This window comes from Camarhynchus parvulus, chromosome 5, assembly GCF_901933205.1.
Source record: "Camarhynchus parvulus chromosome 5, STF_HiC, whole genome shotgun sequence".
Taxonomy (NCBI): Eukaryota; Metazoa; Chordata; class Aves; order Passeriformes; family Thraupidae; genus Camarhynchus; species Camarhynchus parvulus.
The window spans coordinates 39,974,734-39,993,392 of NC_044575.1; the positions used below are offsets into that span (position 1 = coordinate 39,974,734).

Genomic DNA, 18,659 nt, shown 5'->3' on the forward strand with positions numbered 1-18,659 from the left:
CAGCCCACAAGTGACATTGATCAGGACAAAATTCCTGCTCCCATACTAGATGATAACAGCCCAAAGCCAAAAGAGATCCAACCCTGAAAGCAGCCAAAAGGAACCACCACTAGAGGGAAACACCATGGTGGAGGACCAGCAGGATTTGGGCAAGAGCAGCAGAACCAGGCAGCACCAGAGATGAGAAAGCTTTTCTAGGATGCCCCTCCTGACAACCCGGCAGCTCCTGCCGTGACCTGCGGGTGGGCTCCAGCGTGCCGACCCGCTGTGGGGCAATGCCTGGGGACACCAGCACATCCACGGCGATGCTCGTGTCCGCAGAGTAACAGCTCCAGTCGCCCAGCCCGAACACCACCAGCTGCTTTGGCAATGGCAGGGGCAGCCAAGCCTGGAAACCCATCTGGCTGGAATGGCTGCCAAGGGGAGGGAAGAAAAACGAGAGATAGTAATCGAGGAGTAAGATAAAATTTAAAAAAAACATATGAAAACGCCTGAAAACGCTTTTATGCCAGGGAAGGGTGAAAGGAGAGGGCTTGTGTCATTTAAAGACGAAACCATGCAAGGATGCAGGGAAGGAGATAACCGGTGGGAAGGGAGAGCCGCCAGGGGCTGGAGGAGCTCAGCCAGGCGGGCAGCCGCCTTTCCAGAAAGAGCCAAGGCACGGCTTAGCGGGTGCCCGGCCAACACAGGAGCCCAACCCCGACAGGGCCCGGCCGCAACCGCACAGCGCCGGGGCGGGGCCGGGCCGCACCTGCCGAGCCGCCGCGGCGGCTCCCGCAGAGCCCACAGCACGTAGAAGGCGAGGCCGCCGTGCCGGGCGCTGCCCGCGGGCCCCGGCCGGCCCCGGCGGCGGACGCGGAGCATGGCCCTGGGCAAGAGGGCCGGGCTGTGCCGGGACCGCCATTAAAGCAGCGCGGCGCGGCGGGGGCGGCCCCGACATTCCCCGGGCCCACAGCTGCGGAGGGGCCCGGCCGGGCCCGCCCTGCCCGCGGTGGGAGCGCCCGGGGCGCGGCCATCCCCGTTAGGGGCCCGGCCGGCGGCAGCCCTGCCAAGCCGGGAGGAGGTCGAGGCAGTAGGGCCCGCTGCTCAGGCCTTCCGAAGCCGGGACCAGCCTTGCCTCGTACCAAATCAACCTCTACAGAATCACAGAATTAATTAGGTTGGAAAAGACCTCTGAGATCATCGAGAACAGCCAGTGACCGAACTTCAGCATGTCAACTAGACATGGGCGCTACACATCCAGTCTTTCCTTAGACAGCTCCGAGGAAGGTGACTCCACCACCTCCCCATGCAGTCCATTCCAGTATATAATCACCCTTTTTGTGAAGAAATTCCTTCTAAGGTCCAACCTAAACCTGCCCTGGCACAGCTTGAGACTATGTCCTCTTGTCCTGTCACTGGCTGCTCGGGTTAGGAGGCCAATTCCTACTTGCCTACAACCTCCTTTCAGGTAGTTGTAGAGAGTGATAATGTCTCCCCTGAGTCGTCTTTTCTGCAGCCTAGAACAACCCCAGCTCCCTCAGCCACTCCTCAAAGAACTTGTGTTCCAGACATTCACCATTTCTAGAGCCCAAGCCACATGACCCTTTCCAGAGAGGGATAATTTGCTTTCCGATTCCTTTCCGATTCCTAAGTGATGGTATCTGTACACATTTCTTGTAACCTTGATGAAAAAGAGCAGATGTGAACCTTGCTTCTCTTACTCCGCAGTGAGGGCTCATATTGAAGGTAGGATGGTGGCAGATAGTCCTTAAACAGTAATTACATGTGTGTATGTGTGTGTTACTACAGAGGCTCCACTGGGTAACTGATACCACCTGTAAAACAATGAGTAGCTCTGCTAGGCTTAAAACTGCTGTTGATAATCAAGCACCACTAAAAGCAGTGACAGGACTTCAGCAGCCAAACTACAATATTCTCCCTATTCATCTGAAACAGGGAAGAGCCACTTCCCTGGCAGAGGCAACAAATCCTGCTGCAAGGCCTTCACAGAGCACCTCATGATCAGAGTGTTTTTGCTGCAGCCCATGCACAAAAGTTAGAGAAGGGGGAAGTGGCAGAGTGGGGGTGGAACTTCCAGAGATGGGAAGAACTAATGTGAAATTTTGCATCACTTCCCTGCATCCCCACTGTTTTCCTTAGTTTTCCTCTTGGCTGACCCAAGCACAAGGATGTATCGTGAGTGCATCATAATAAAGTAGCTGTAGCACTGTTTCTCTTTGGTGGTCTTAAAATGCAATGAAACATCTTTAACTTGGCAGAATCATCTATCCTTTGGATCAGCTTGGTTTATGATTGCTCCTGCCCATCAATTAGTTTATAAAAGTGTTCCAAGGGACTAGAACAGAGAACTGAACCTCTGCAGCACTTGTCCTACCAAACTTGAAATGAGATAGGTGAGAAAAGATGACTCCTGCTACAGCCATCATTCCTCATTTTGAGCAGCAAGTGCTTCTCTCAGGACGTGTAAATAGAACCTTTGTAGTATGATAAAGCTGAGGGGCAAAGCAGCTGTGAGGAGCTGTGAAGGGCAAACACTTTTCTATATATAATATAGAATATATATATATATCTTATATATATTTATATATCTTTTATATATATAATATAGACAATATAATGAGTATCTGGTAACTGAAGAGATGTTTCTAAACCCTCCAGATTGAAAGCTGAAGTAACAAAGGAGCTAGGGGATCTCTGCAAATGGAGGTCACAAGTACCAGTATGAAGAACTGGAGGGTAAAGTATTCAAACTCTACCTATGTCTATTATATGAGCTTGGCTACTTGCTTGTTCCTCTCCAATTCCTCAAGCATTCAGTACAATCTCATGAAAAATATTCCAATGAGTCATTTTAATAGACAAAAGATTTCCTGGCTGGAACCATCATCATCATGAGCTGGTAACAGAGCATTTTCCTATCCATTTGCATCAGAATCTCCGGTACACTGCAAAGTATATTTTGCATATTTGCTTCTTCTTTGCTCCTAAACTAACTGCATTCTTGTTTTGTTGGAAGGTCTGTAGTTGAATTTTTCATATCAAGATATTCACTTGCTTTAAACTGGAGACAAAGTTCTTGGTTGCATAGTGAAAAGTTTATTTAAAGGGAGTAAGTTCCAATATATTATTACAAATCAACCACAACACATCCAATATAAACAATACAAACCAATTGTAGAAGGAATGCAAGCACACTATAAATATAGCCTTCATATGTGCCCTTCAGAAAGAGTCCAGTGACACATTTTGTTAAAATATCCTCTTCTGTATTAAAACTCACCTCTTGGTGAGCACATGGAAAGCAAACAGCTGGTGCTGAGAACTCAATTTTGAAATCACAGGACATCAAAAATATTCACATCACAGAGTAAGGACTGACAAACAACCAATACAGTTCACAAGAACATAGGTCTGAAAAAGTTATGACAAGCTACAAGGTGCTCCCCATTGAAAGCCTGTGCTAATGGTTTGGAGCTGTGAGTGGAAAGCAGCCTGCTTCCCTCTGAGGAGAGCTGTCCCCAGGGCATCTTAGAGGTTGCAGGGAGGTCATCTCCAGCTATTTATCATTTCCAAACATGGCTCCTAAACGTCCAGGTCATTGCTTGGCAAGGTCTTCTTAGCTCTGAATTTTGCGGCTGGCATCCTGCTTCTTACCCAAGGGACTTGATTCACCAATCCAGATGGGTTTAAAACAGATAACCCTCACTGATGGATCAGAAAATTCTTCCTCTCTCCCTTCCCAATAAAGACTACATTTAATGTATGATGATTCTGAGAAAGCAACATGTAAAATCCAGAATGGAACCCAGAAAAGCCAAGGGGACTCAGATTCACCATCCACCTGGACTGATGCACCTTCAGATGCAACACCACCTCAGTTTCGGAATAAGTAGCCAGAGACTCTCTCCAGGCAAATGTGGACTATCCTCCCAGGACACTCTCCTCCTTGTAATACACATTTGAACTCTGCTGTTTTATGTATCTTTTAAAACTTTATTTAATTGGTATTTACTGCAAATCAACTTCTTTAGATAAATACCATAGCACTGGGACTCCTGCTAAACTCCTGCCTCCTTTCACAGTCTAATTAGCAATGTATTTAACACAATCAGTTCCCAGTTTTTCATTCTGCTGGTTGTGAAGTCCTCATTCATCTACATGATATTGTCACATGCAATATTTTCCCAGATACGAGAAAAGGAGAAATGCTTTTTTCTTTTACACTTGTAGATTTAAAAAAACCCTAAACAAAACACTTGTTGCTTTGGTCTCTCATCCACACTCAATATGCATAAGCGCACACCACTCACAACTCTGGATTTCAACACTCTTTTTAGAGAAAATTATGAATGGCCGTAAGAAACACTCTTCTATGTCTATCTAGTGTTCCTCTGGTCCTCGGGTTTAGTGTCAGCATATCAAAAGGAGCAGTCCTCTGATGTTCCTAGGCATCTGACAGCAGCATATGAAGGCAAAGAATGTATGGCACCAGGAAATTCAAATACCATTGTGTACTACTCATCTTACAGCAACAAGGTTGTCTATGAACAGATTAGATCTCCAGGAGCAGCCGAGAGGGGCTCTCCCTGCCTGACCTTAGCAAGGACCATCCCCTACCCAAATGGGCAGAGAAATAAGAAGAAATCTCTTGTATTAATGACACCTATGGTTCTCATTTCAGACATGTTTGTTCCTAAGGCACCTTGTGATAAATCCTCTGCAGAGTGGCTTTAATAGGGGTAGTGAGACAAGAAGGAAGAGTATAAGCAGTGGGGATGAAAGTGAACTCATTTAGGGATTCATTCTCTCCCCTAATTCCCCACAAGAACAACAAAATCTTTCAGCAGCTAGACCTGTAATATGATTTACCTCAAATTCACCTCACCAGGTCCAGCTCCACAGTACTTGACCCAGTGCAGGCCATAGATGGAGGTTACATGCACACACAGGTAAAAGGAGATAAACTGACTGGGTGCAGCCAAAAAGAAAGGCATGTGGCTGCCTTCTAGACTCAGTGCATAGTAACTTGACTTTCTGAGCACCTGAAGTCAGGTAGCTAAGCTGTTCCTCTTAACACGTTTTCATCTTACCTGTTTGTGCATATTAAACGGGTCCCGAGCATTAATTTGCTAGAAGCCTGTGTCTGACACCAGCAACCCTTCCTAAGAACAAGCATTACAGGCCTCCTAAGGGTCTGAGTAAATATAAGCAGTACCAGTAGTGGTCCTTGATGTAAGCAATTTTAACTCTCTGTTCTCAATAAAACACATTCATTTTAAACTTCTGCTGCTACATTACACCTAAAGCAAAAAAGAGGAAACAATGGAGAGTTTATTACCTTCTCTGACATTAAAAATGTCCAACAAATTAGTACCATTATTATAACTAAATACTTATCCAAGGTAATTTTTATACAGTCAGATATATCTCTGACTGAACATGTAAATTTTATTTAGACCTAAATTATATTCAAAACAAAATGGAAAACAATTTTGTGCTTTCACAAAAGCAAACCCAAAATGCAAAAGAAGCTTCTTCCTTGATTTAGCTTTCTGAATTTCTAGAGACAATTTAGAGAGAAAGGAAACCTATATTAAAAACCTATTTGAAATCTTCCTTCCACCGAAACAAAAAAATTGCTTTCCTGAGGATTAATTTCCTTCTCTGAAGTGCAACTGCATTTTAACTTTATTTTTCTTTCTGGACCCAAGGTCTAATTCCAAAGATCTCTATTTAAATAAGAAAGGTTTCCATAACTGCCTAAGCCAGCTAGCAAGATTGAGTACAGATCCAGGAAATATACGAAACTGAAAAAAATACACATGCAAAATAAGATTATTTCTTTGAAACAACTACGGGTTTGATATTGAGCAGGAATGGCTGCTGTTAATCACTAGCCACATAGCCAAGCTATTTGATTTATCAGAAAAGTAATAAAAACTGTGTATCCTTCAAAAAAGAAGTTGTCACTTTGATAATGAACGCTAGTTGAATACCTGAGAAACAACATACTTGTATAATGTGGAAATATAAGAAAATAAAGAAGAAGAAGAATTATCCTGTACAACTGGGAAACTTTCCTGAAGATTAAATATTCCTTGTGTTGATAAAAGATACCGGATACTTCTGGGAAACTTAAGCAGTGAAACAACACACACCAAATACTTTCAGTTTCACTGCAGCAGGCCTGTCTGTGGGCAGGCTGCATTTGCAGCCTGGGCACATACTTATTGGGATGACATTCCACATTCAATGCTGCTTTTGGGCTTAAGTCCCAAAAGAAATGAGACCAGGTAGATGGACACAGTTCCAAAAGAGTGCCCCAGCCTTATTAAAGATTGCTCCACACTTCAGAAAACAAGAACTGAATAATAGGTTTGCCATCTACAGTGCAATTTATCTTAACAAAAACCATTAACTAATGGCTTGAAAACTGGGACATCCTATCTATGTGTCCGCAAGTGATCAAAGCTGGTTGTAAGGCAGGTTTTGTGATCAAAACCACAGCAGTTTTAAATGGAGATAACCCACTAGCATGCAACAAGCTGTGCAGCTGAGGATCCACAATTCTGGAATATCTCATGTACATACAGGTCAGAGTTCCCTTCAACAGAAATAAATCCTAATTAGAAAGTGGAGTAGGTGCCAAATAGTACATGACATGTTAACAAGCACAAACACACAGGGTTCTGCAGATCTCACAGCCAAGGACCAACAGCAATCACTGAGTGGGGCAATGCTGACATTGTGGTCACACTGAGGGGTCTATTCCCTCTTCTCCTTAGTGCCTCAGGTGACAGAGTGCTTTCCCCTCCCACTTCTGCTTGAGCAATAGCCAGCCACCTGGGCAGGAAGATTGTATCTGGCTTAAGCTGGACTCTGAGAAGACAGATAAGAACACAATAGTTAAGGGCCAGAAGCCTTGCTCAACAGCTTAGGGCCAGTTGGGCACAAGGAAACCCAGAATACAGCCTGTATGGAAATATGACTGTAAGTCAATCATCTTACTCTAAATAGTGGACAGCCCAGGGCCTGTTACCCTCTCCTGCATGGCAGGAGGCTGTGCCCCAGGATCTCCACTCAACTAGGGATCCATCTTAGGGTTACCTTCTTGAGGATGAGAGATTCCTTGCTCAGGAATTCTCACCAAGTGCTTAATAGCATACAAAACTTTGAAATCTCAGCTAAGTGAGATACAGGATTGACTGTGCACATAATCCTTTAGATGTAAGCTGCTTGTCAAGTCTGGGACTAAGTCTGGACCCAGATACACCTAAATTCCCCTTGAGAAAGGTGTTTAAAAAATTAGGGGGTCCTTTCTGAACCTCACAACTCAGCAGAGGGTCTCCCTGACAGTTTTGTCTGACCCTGTCCTCTATGCAGTGAACAGTCAAGTATAACTTGCCATCATGTCTTGTTAAACTATTGTCACATTTACTCATAAAATCATAGAATGGTTTGGATTGGAAGAAGACCTTGAATATCGAGTTCCAATTGCTCTCCCACAGGCAGGGACACCTTTAACTAGACCAGGCTGCTGTACGTGCAGGGTTGTGTGGGAGACAGGTTACACATGCTGGGGTGCTGTACCTGTGTTGCTGTGTGTGCAGGAGATGGGTTACACCTGGATCACAGCACTGACCTGAACAGCCTTTAGAACATGTGGGGAGAGCTGGGCATGCTCCAGTTCCTGCTACAAGCAGTGCTTCCTGAGCCCAGGTATACTGTACTCCACAGACTGCAGTTGTGTGCTGCAGCCATGTCACCATCCTTTCTGATGGTCCTGGCACAGCCCTGCTTTACAGGCCTTGTCTGTCCAAGTGTTTTGTACCATATGTGTGTGAGCTGACTGACATGACTGATGCCTGCCATCTGAATGATGCTTCATTAATCTCTTTGTCACATTTTTAATCAGCAACTTTCATTATTCACAAACCAATACTTAAAAAGAGTGGGGGGTAAAATCCCCAAATTTACTTGCTTGTGATCTGCTTTTTTAACTCAACTCTCCTTTAAACCAGAAAGGAGATTATGAAATTATGAAAGAATACTGTCAATTGCAGAATGCGATGAGTAACTCGGGTGGCCTGAGCTGCAGAAGTGTCTTCATAATGCTCAACTGCTACTGCTGGACGTGGTTATCAGCTTTTTAAGGAATTTACTATATGGGTATGAAGAGTTGTACAAAATACAATGAAACTGTTACTGTGTTTAGAGTGTTTCTGGAGGTTTCAATAACTCAGATTTTATTAGCAATGACAGTTTCAATAAACTTTTAATGACATGTTAATTTCTTTTATAAAACAACCCATGAAAAAAAATCTCATTTCTTAAAACCAGTTATTTAAACACTTTTCTGAGTCTAAAGGCCTGAAGAGCCTGCAGATTTTTGAGAATTTCTGAAATTTCTGTCTGAATGTGAATTATTGTATGTATCAGATAGATAGATCATAATTCGTAAGGCTACAGACCCTTTTCCCTCTATCTCATAAGATCCACTGAAGCTGGAAAAGAAGTGTAGTCCCATCTCCTGACAATTTGAGACAGTTAATTCCAGCACTGACCTTATTTTCAGAGACTGGCTTGTGTTGTTAAAGGATTTACTAAATAAACTTGCCATTTCCCTGTTGTTAGCATCTTTTACTTCCTGCATCATCTGTTCAAAGAAAATTATTCGTCTAATCCTCTACTGTAAAATTCTATCTGATACAGTCTTTTAGGTAATGGATTTAAGAGAAATTCCACAAACTTGGAATTTGGACAATTTGAAGTTCACAGATTGACTTAAGCTTGTACCCACTTTGACAAAAACACTTCCCTGACAAGCATCAAGTGATGAACAAAAGTATTTTTTCCAAATTAACAATGTAAAAATAATGTAAGGAACGACCTAGTGAAACCTTTAAGAAAAATATAATTCCTGTTTTTTATTTCCTTCAACAGTCCTGCAGAACTTCACCACTGAGTTTCAACACCACCAGGTTTTCCCAGAGGCTGCAGAACAGCCTGAAGAACCCTAGCATTGACCACACACGTATGTGGCTGATCGTATTACTCTGGGATATGACCAACTTCTGTATTTTATGTGCAACTTTTCTTCTGGCATTGGCCCATAGTGTTTTCTGTGTGATCATAAATAGTTTTAAGGTGTTTTCCAGTGACTCGGTACAAAAGGTTCATAGAATCATAGAGTATGTTGAGTTGGAAGAAGCCCATCACAATCATTGAGTCCAGCTCCTGTCTCAGGACACCCCAACAATCAGGACATGTGCCTGAGAGTGTTGTGCAAACACTCCTTGAATTCTGTCAGGCTTGGTGCTGCGATCACTTCCCTGGGGAGCCTGTTCCAGTGTTCAACCACCATCTGGGTGAAAAACCTTTTCCTTATACCCTAAACCTCCCCTGACTCAGCTTCATGCCATTTCCTTGAGTCCTGTCACTGGTCACAAGATTGAAGAGATCAGTGCTGTGCCTGCCTCTCGTGAGGAAGCTGTAACTGCAATGAGACCTCCTCTCAGTCTCCTTTTCTCCAGCCTGAATAGACCCAGTGACCTCAGCCACTCCTCCTATGGCTTCCCCTCCAGACCCTTCACCATCCTTGTGGCCCTCCTTTGGATGGTCTTCAATGGCTTAATGTCTTTTTTATATTGTGGCACACAAATCTGCCCCCAGCACTGGAGGTGAGGCTGCCCCAGTGCAGAGCAGAGCAGGACAATTCCCTCCCTTGCCTGGCTGTGTTATTGTGCCTGATGCACCCAGGACAGGGCTGGCCCTCGTGGCTGCCAGGGCACTGCTGGCTCAGGTTCAACTTGCCAGTGACCAGGACCCCCTGGTCCCTTTCTGCAGTGCTGCTCTCCAGCCTCTCATTCCCTAGTCTATACAAAACACACCAACTATGAAACGTTGTTAAATTGATGTTTTATATCAGCAAACATACTACTACTTCTCTGTTAGAAGTGAAGTGTGTCACTCCATCAGGATTATCTAGGAACTTGATAGACAAAGGTTGAAAAAAAAACCAAACACCTTACCTAAATTGCTCAGGCCTGATTCAAGTGCTGTAGAAAGGCCATAGGATTATTCTTCATTTCATCCATGAGAGGTTAAAGGAAGGAATAGCCCTCTCCAAGCTGCTAATTGAAAGGGCATCTTGCTCTGACAGATACCAAGCCCTACTATTCTGTCTCCCTGTACTTGACCTGCTTGAATAAAGCAGCTCTGCAGTTCCCCTCCACTCTGGTGAATACACTCTCTCTTTTGAGAAAGGTGGCTGTTTTCTCCCTGTCTCAGGGCCCAAAGCAGCAATAACTCTGCTCCTTGCCCACTCCCCCAGAAAGCAACTGTGCTCCAAGCAGGGCTCTTCCAATTTCCACTCCTCCTGCTCCCACCTTGGACTGCTCTATTGTAAAGTGACGGATTCCTCTCTTACCATTTTGACCTACTAAGTGCTCTGGAGCAGCGAATCAGTAAGCAGAGATACTTCAAAGTAAGCTTGAATATAGAGCAAATTGTACAGCATTACAATATACCCTTAATAGGAAATAGGCAGCCCTCCTATGAGAGCAAAATCTTTGGCTTTAACTACCCCAAATAATTCTGTCCATCATTTCCTCTCAATAGAAGGAATGGACCAAGTAGAGGTGCTTTACCTGGACAATTTAAAAATAAAACTCAGAATTTTTCTAGTATCACCATGGAAAGTCATTTTGTGTCTCTGCAAAGAGGTATCAAAATGTAAATACAGCAGTATTCTTAGAAAAGAGAATGATTTCAAGTTAAAAGTATTAAAATAAACAACAGCTACAAATAAACATGTTTTAAAATTCATCTCTGATGGATTAACTTCTCCTTTTCAACTCAGCCACTACTTAAGGTGGTAACTAATACCATCACTAGTCACCAAAATATGCCAAGGAACTTCCTAACAGTACCTTTGCAACAGTAATAGCAGCTGACAAACTGCATTTCTCCAGGAGCCTTTCCCTTGCTACATACAGTTGCAATACCAGTGAACCACCATCCTGCTAATAAGAAACATTTCCTGTATATTTATTGGTTGTATTCCAACCATTTTGTATTCATTCAGCATGGCAGTAAGTAATGTCCTCTGCTTCACATCTGGATTACAGAAAAACTTCTGGTAATCACTGAGGTTTTAATGATCTACATATGCCTACAATCAACAGATATAACATTCAATTCTTAATCTGTAGAAAGGCCTTCCTATGGACTACGAGGTGTGCACCCTGCTCTCACCCCCTGCTCAAACATGAGCTGTGACTGCTATTTGGGGCCCACCTGTTGTAGCACTGCCAAGCCACTGCAGCATGGGCTGCTGCTGGCCAGCTGCACTCCCAGCCACTCGTGTGAGTGAAGGAAGCATCGACTGCTGGTGACTGTAGCGATGGTAGGTGGTGGGGTTACCCTGGCTAAGTGACAAGCCAGCTGTGCTTCTGGCTCACTGAAGCTAACAGCTGCCCTCTAGCGATGCAGATGCAGCAGGAGAGTTGGAAAAGTTATTCACAAAACAGTAACATTATTTTCACTTCATTTTGTACCAGCACAACAGATCAGAACCACAACCACCTGAACGTGGGTTCTGGGCAATTGCCAGCTGTGACTTGAAGGCCCAGCCCAATGCCTGCATGGAGCAGACCTCCCAAAGTTTTAGAGAAAGAGCAGCTGCCTGTGAACAACCAGGCAGTCACAGCTACCTTTCTCCCCTGAGACAGTGGGGAAGAAGGGTGTGGGGAGAAACCAGTTCATGTCCAAAGGAGAGCTGGCAGAACTGCGCCGCGGTTCTGTCACACAGCAGTGCCCGTCAGGCAGTACCAGGGCTGGGTGGCAGCCTGCTACACTCACCATCACCTGCCTGCCATCCTTGCCCCTTCCCTCTTCTTCAGCTAGTGTAGTAGACATGAAAGAACAGAGTCTTATTGCGGAGCAGAGAGTAGGAGTTATCGAACTTCAGCAGGTAGATGCCCTCGCCCGGGTACTCGTGGCTGCCCGCCTGTACCTCCCGATGGCTGTTCCTGCGGTACACGGGCATCACCTCTCCATAGCGGTTCCGCAGGTAGCTTTTGGAACCACGCTCCACATCACCCACAGGGGACAGTCCTGAATGGCAGAGAGGAGACAAGTAAGTAGGGCAGAACCACCTGATGATCCAGAAAAAGACCAACAAGACCAGAACACAGCACAGACATGCAGCTATACGGAAGGGTAACGGTGATGGCATTACCCAGAGCATCTCCTCCAACCTTTCTGCAAATAATTCCCACAAAGTCCAGCCTTCTTTATCATAACAAAGGTCATACCAAGAACCAGTTCTCTTGGGAATACGGATGGGACAGTATTTACTAGCCCACCAGCCGTCTCCTCTCTTTTTTAGCTTAGACACCTTTCAGATACCTCATTGCTTTCATGCACGCAACAGCAGTCTTGTGATATAGACTTGAAGCAGAGAGAGGCGGGAAAGCTCTTAGCTGTTACGTTGTAGTGTCTATGTTACCTAGTGTCTATGTCCTCAATTCACTTCTCCAAGAGGATTCGTCATAAAAGAACCTACCCCTGATTAAAGGGCCTGCAAAATTCAGACACGAACCTCCCAGATACACTGATCACACACACACTGAAGCCACAGAACAAGCAATGTTACTGTGTGTTTCCCAAGTACAGTGACACAGGTAGCAAACATTTCAATTACAGTCAGAAGGAGCTACTGATATAATGGAGAAAAAAAGAAAACAAGAAAAAAACCAAAAAGAAATCCCCCCCAAACAAACAAAACAACAAAAAACACCAACCCCCCAAAAAACCAGCAAAAACAAAACCAAAAAAACCAAACAAGCAAAAAACAAAAAACCCAAGCAAACAAAAAACAACACAGAAACCCCAAACAAAAACCCCAAAAAACCAACACCCCAAAATAAAATCTTCTTGCCTCCACTCACCACCAGAAATTTCTCAGTCTGAGAATCTAACAAAAACAGTCAGGTTAAAATTTCAGACTTCAACCTTTTTATCATCTAGAAATTCACTGAGCGAATTCTGGTTTTATTTTTCCATGTGTTCAATTTTAAGAATGCTCTTGGAGAGGACAGCCATTGACATATGCTAAAGCAGGAAGGACCAAATGCTTTCTTATCACTCTAACCAAGAACTCAGTAGGCTGCGGAGATAGCAAATGGGCTGACTAAACAAAGTAGATGGAAATTGTAGCATCTCACAGATACGCTGAGCAGCATGGCAACAAGCAACACAAATTAACCTTTAAAAGATCTGCACTAACCTTCAATTTCCTCATCCTCGTCTTCATCCTCCTCATCACTGGATTCACTGACCTGAACAGTAATGGCAGTGCTAGTAACTGTGGTCCAGTCAAAGTAGACTCCAAACCCAATGTCGTAGTCATCCGTAGCAAACTCCCAGCAAATGCATTTCCCGTCAGGATGGGTTGGCACTCGGACTGTCACCACCTCACCTCGCTTCACCACCATCCGGCCATTCTTCTCCTTCCCCACCTTGGCTTTGAATTCCTTCATCTTCTCAGTGGTCCACATGGTGGGTGCAGCCAGAGGTGGAGGCTGAGCTGAGACAAGGGAGAAGTTCACAGGCTTACATCACTTTTCACCACTGACAAACTATTACCTGAAAACAGTGAAGCTATTTCTGGTAAGGGGCCTGCATTCTGGAGCCTGCTCCCAAAAGCCCCAGATGTGAAGTTTTTCCACTCACTAGCCAGGAGCCCAAATTTCCAGCCTGAATTAGAAGTATCTCCAGGACAATCTCTGCTCTTCTAGTCAGGGCAGGCACTTAAAAAATTACCCAAACGAAAGTTCTGCCTCCAGGACTCACCTTTTCTCTGCTCCCCAAGGAGGTCTGCAGTCTCCAGCTCAGCTGAAAGGATATCTACAGCACCAGTGTGATCTGACTGAATCATGACTATATCCCCTACTCCCTGAGGTACATGGTAGCTGGTTAATCGAACAGCTTCCTGCACAAAGCACATAAAAAACATTGTCACAAAGATCACCCTGGTTAAAAAGTCTCTGCCTAGATTTGAAACAACTCATTAGTAACTCAGGCATCTTTATGAGATCAAGTCAGACCTGCAGAACCTTCTATTACTAGTGTAGGCTAGCTCTGAGACACCTCTCAGTTATTTGTTTCCCCCACTGCACCAAAGTCATGAACTTTGAAGTGAAATGCTGCATTAGTGGCACAAATTTCACTTCCCTTGGTCTCCCAGGGAGTCCTGGGCCGGCACATTTTTGCACTTGCATCAGAGTTAATTGTCACTTCTCAACACAGCAGCAGCCTTAAAAATTTAGCCAATTATTCTTGGAAAAAATTCACAACAAACAATCTCTCTAGGGAGAGCCTTTCAGCTCTGTGTGCTCTAGACTACAGCCACAATCAAACTGCCATGGCTGCATCCTAGTTACAAATCCATCTGATTCACTCTCTTCTCATATATGCAAACTCACAGGTCCTGAACTTGGTGTCACTTGTACAGGTTTCCCTGATTCTATCTGTAGGGCAAACAAATTTGCTGCTCACAATAAGAAACAAGGGATTTCAGTTCCCTCTTCCATAAATCCACAAGAATGGAATTTCCAGAAGCACCAGATAAGAGCAGAAGGTAACAATTACCTTGAAGCCTCGGTGAGCAAGGAAGCAAGGACTAGCTGAAGACAAAAGAGGGATTTTGCAAATTAGACTGATACCATTTATCTCCCACTAATGTATAGGAAAAAATGTAACTGAATCTATGTTAATACTACTTTTATCTTATCACAACCCTTAGAGCCTCAGTCCCACAGAGGCAAGCATAGTAGTAGAGTGGGAGAACTGTTGCTGCACTTCTGTCTTCATTCTCAGACACAAGAAACATCCATCTACCTTTTTGAGAGATTGGATTTGGTCAGGCAGCTTCTCTTCTAGTACAGCCACGTTCTGATCCCCCAGAGTGCCAATTTCTTCCTTCAAATGCTCTGTTGTCTCGGCACTCAGGTGCACCCCAGCCTGTGACCTTTTGGAGGAAGAGAGCAGTACAAGTCAGCACTTGCACCCAGGGCACAGCCAGCAGAGGAATCACTGCTCTGGAACTCAAATTCAAATGAGCTGAAGGAACGAGCTTCTGTGGTCAGCACCTGCCAACTGGACAAAGAACCCCTGCCCACCCCAGACCTGCCATCTCTGCATGATTACTTTTCATGTGAACCAGGGGGAGCAACTTCCAAGGGATACTCCATATTTACCATCCTTTAGATGGCAGAAATTCACTGCACTCACCCCATAGCACGTTGGCTCACCAACACTACACTAAAGACAGACATCAGTAGCAACTTTTCTGCCCAAGAAAGGACAACTTTTATGCCAGCTACTGCATGGCATCTGCATACTGCCTCAGAGGTCAACTGGATCAGTGAAAGAATTCAGAACAATTTTGACAGCCATCCTGACAATGCCATCTATTTAAGTGGTCTGTTATGCCTTTCCTACTAGCAATCCCAACAGATACAGGGAGCACCCAAGTGTCTCTCTGCCATGTCCAAATACACCCCACAGATAAGCAAGCAGTAAGACATACAATGGGCAGCACAACAACTTAAGCAAAGAGGTCTGAGTACTGCACTGTAACAAAAGAAAATGAACATGCTAAAACAATAAGAATGGTACACAGCAGGAAAAGAATGGGCAAGAAAGGAAACATCTCTGGCATTTATTCTCTGTTGGGGGTTTTCTTCTAAATTATATTTTTAAATTGCTGCATGTTGTCTATAGATAGACTTATAATCCTAAATGAACTCAGATGCCAGAAGAGTGTCCTGACACATTCTGCATCCACAAAGAAGACTTGAACAGGGCAAATGTGGCTTTTGTTTTCAAATTGTTACTCCTATGGCAGTACAGAATTTATCCAGAAACAAAGCCATTTTTTACTTACATTCTCTCAACAGTGTGGTTTCCTTTCCTAGAATTGGCACAATAGACCAGAAGGTCTGTAAGAACGACTCAAGATGAATAGCAGGTTCACAAAATGGCAGCAGATGGACAAGATAAGAAGGATACTCAGTGGGAACAATTTTTTAAAGGAAGAATTCTTGGACTTCTGTGTATCGCTTTCCAGCCTATTTGCATTTCAGTTTAGCTGTTGCATGAACACACCTAGATGGGCTATTTGGTCATTTGCTACCATAGGTGCACTTATCTGCTCAAAAAGCTCTCCATCAACACAGGAGGCTACAGGTTGGGAATTTTTTCTCTAGATACATATCACTGATACCTAAGAGTCTCACTGAAAAATTAGGAAGAGCTACACAAGCTTTACAGGCAGACTTACAAAGACAGTTCAGCTGATTCCTTCTCACACAAACCTTTTGGACCATCTCCATCCCTTTCAAAGAAGATCTAAATTAAGACAAATTTAATAGGTAATGTTCACAAGTACCTATCATCTACTTTGGCTATTTTGCTCACGGTCTGTATTAATCTCTTTAAAGAAAATTAGAGGATATAATAAAAAGATGGAAGAACTCATTTATAGTCAGGAAGTCTGATAGAGATGTCAGCAACATCAAGATGGCATCAAACTGCTGTTTTGGTAAGAAGGGTGGTTTGATGTGGGTTCTTTTTTTCCTGGATTTTTGCATTTTTTGATGAAGCTGTGGTTTACCTACTGTAATTAACTCACACATTTCTGAAATTGTATCCTGTGCAACAAATGTATAATGGCAAATGAAACTGCACTGCATAGTGTTAATGCTTGTAGCCAATTAAATTACTTGGCCACAAACACAACATGCCCAGCCGGTACCAACAAGCCAAACATCTGATAACAGGGTTGATCAGCAGGATTCATGGAGAGACACAGAAAGCAAACAATGAAGAAAAAAGCCAAAATGTTGTCAAGAAAATAGTAAAAGGTATTTTATTGCACAGCTTCCGCCAGATTTACAGACAGTAGGCATGCTCAATTATTAAAGTATCCTCCAGACAGGATACAGAAAATTTCCCCCTGAAAATGTACTACCTGTTATAACGGATTATAAAACCACACAGGGTTCATTTCAAGCTGAATGACTGTGTGATTTGAATAGCTGAGCCATGAACTACATTTCACAAGCTTTAAACAACCTTAAAGCCTGTAAGAACAGGCCCTCCCATACTGATTCTGGTATATACCGTCCCAAAGCAGACCATTCAGTCTCCAGGCCCTTCTTTTTACCTGCACAGAACAAACTGCCATACAGAAGAGGTCACAGGAGTGAAACACACTGTCATGCATGTGGGCCACAACACACAAAAAGGTTTTCCTACCCGCTCTGTGAAGTACTGGACTCCAAAGAATCAACTAGCTGATCTGCAGGCTCTGGCTTTTGGGCTGAGTCTTCATTTTCTAGCAACAAACAGAATATAGCAAGAGAAGGTGAAATAAATGTTGGTGTTTGTAATACACTAACAGGAAAAAAAACCCCTGCAGCCAGCACTCAGACACTGACAAGGTCACACAGCTGTGGAACAAAGACCTGTGCCAACCAGTTTTTCGTGTTATGAGCTGTATCTAGAACCTTGTGGAACAAAGATTTTTAATGGCCTCAACCCTAGGAAAGGGAGAACAAAAACCTTGGCATGTTTTTGATGTAAAGCCGTTCTCAGAAGCAGGGTTCATTCAGGAACTACTAATCCTAGCTTTAGAAGGACAGAACAAGGCCAAATTTCATCATGTAAAGCTGAGCTGACAAAGCCCTGGAAAAAGCGATCGTGCAGCAGTTCACAAAGGGCACTGACGAGATGGAAATTCCGAGGTCGGGGCTAAAAGGACCATGGCTCCTGCTCTTCCCCGAGTCTCCTGAACTCAGGGAAAGCTCTGTCCCATACGACTGCGGTACACAGTGCATTCACAGCCCTGCTCTCCGATGGTGTTAGGCAGTGAACGGGGCACGGACAAGTTCCAGCTTTTGCAGGTTGCTGATGCCCCTCGGAGCTTCTCCTGGCCATTCCCAGGAGTCAGGGCGGGAAGGAGCCAGCTCCAGCCCGGGGGCACGCAGCACAGCCCGGCTCCCGGCTACACGGGCCCTCTGTCACCGGGGAAAGCACAGACCTCCATCAGTGCTCGCTCTTCCCGCTGCACCGGGAGGAGCTCCTGCTGCAGCTCCGGGTGCCCGAGCGGCAGCGGAGCAGGGGAGAGCCCGCAGCGCGCCTCTCTCCGCTCGGCACCCGGGCCGCCGCTGTCCGCAGCGGGACCGCGCCGTCCCCGCAGGGAGGAGCTGCCGCCCCTGCACGGCTCCACCGGCAGAAACGAGCGAACCACCGCGTAAAGGAGACTCTCCCCGTAACACGGGGGACAGTCGGCTCCGTGTTAGTTAGCCCAGCAAACACGCGTCGCCGGGCTGCCCCCAGCCCTGCCCAGCCCAGCCATGCCCAGCCCAGCCCGGCCCGGCCCGGCCCGTACCTGCGGGGCCCCGGGACGTGGTGTCGCCGCTCGGGGGCTCGCAGCGGCAGCCGGCGGCGGCGGAGAGCGCGTCCGACATGGGCACGGCTCGGCGGGCGGCCGGAAACACCCGAGCGCGGGAGACGGAAACACCCGAGCGAGTGCGTGAGAGCCGGGCCGCGGAGAGATGGTGGCGCCGCGGTGCTCATCCCTCAGC

At 45.1% G+C, this 18,659-nt stretch overlaps 1 protein-coding gene across 2 annotated transcripts; it reads right to left on the minus strand.

Moving 5' to 3' along the window:
* Positions 1-9,713: 9,713 nt before the first annotated feature.
* On the minus strand, positions 9,714-18,651 carry TMED8 (transmembrane p24 trafficking protein family member 8). 2 transcript variants are annotated; one of them, XM_030948804.1, is made up of 6 exons: positions 18,464-18,648; positions 17,329-17,407; positions 14,908-15,037; positions 13,861-13,999; positions 13,295-13,594; positions 9,714-12,120 (listed from the first exon to the last, which is right to left on the minus strand). In XM_030948804.1, exons 1-6 carry the CDS (start codon positions 18,540-18,542, stop codon positions 11,903-11,905), a joined length of 945 nt encoding a protein of 314 aa, XP_030804664.1. In that variant the 5' UTR covers positions 18,543-18,648; the 3' UTR covers positions 9,714-11,902. The 2 variants fall into 2 exon arrangements, with proteins under 2 accessions (XP_030804664.1, XP_030804663.1); XM_030948803.1 differs by lacking the exon at positions 17,329-17,407 and having other exon boundaries at positions 18,464-18,651.
* Positions 18,652-18,659: the final 8 nt, after the last annotated feature.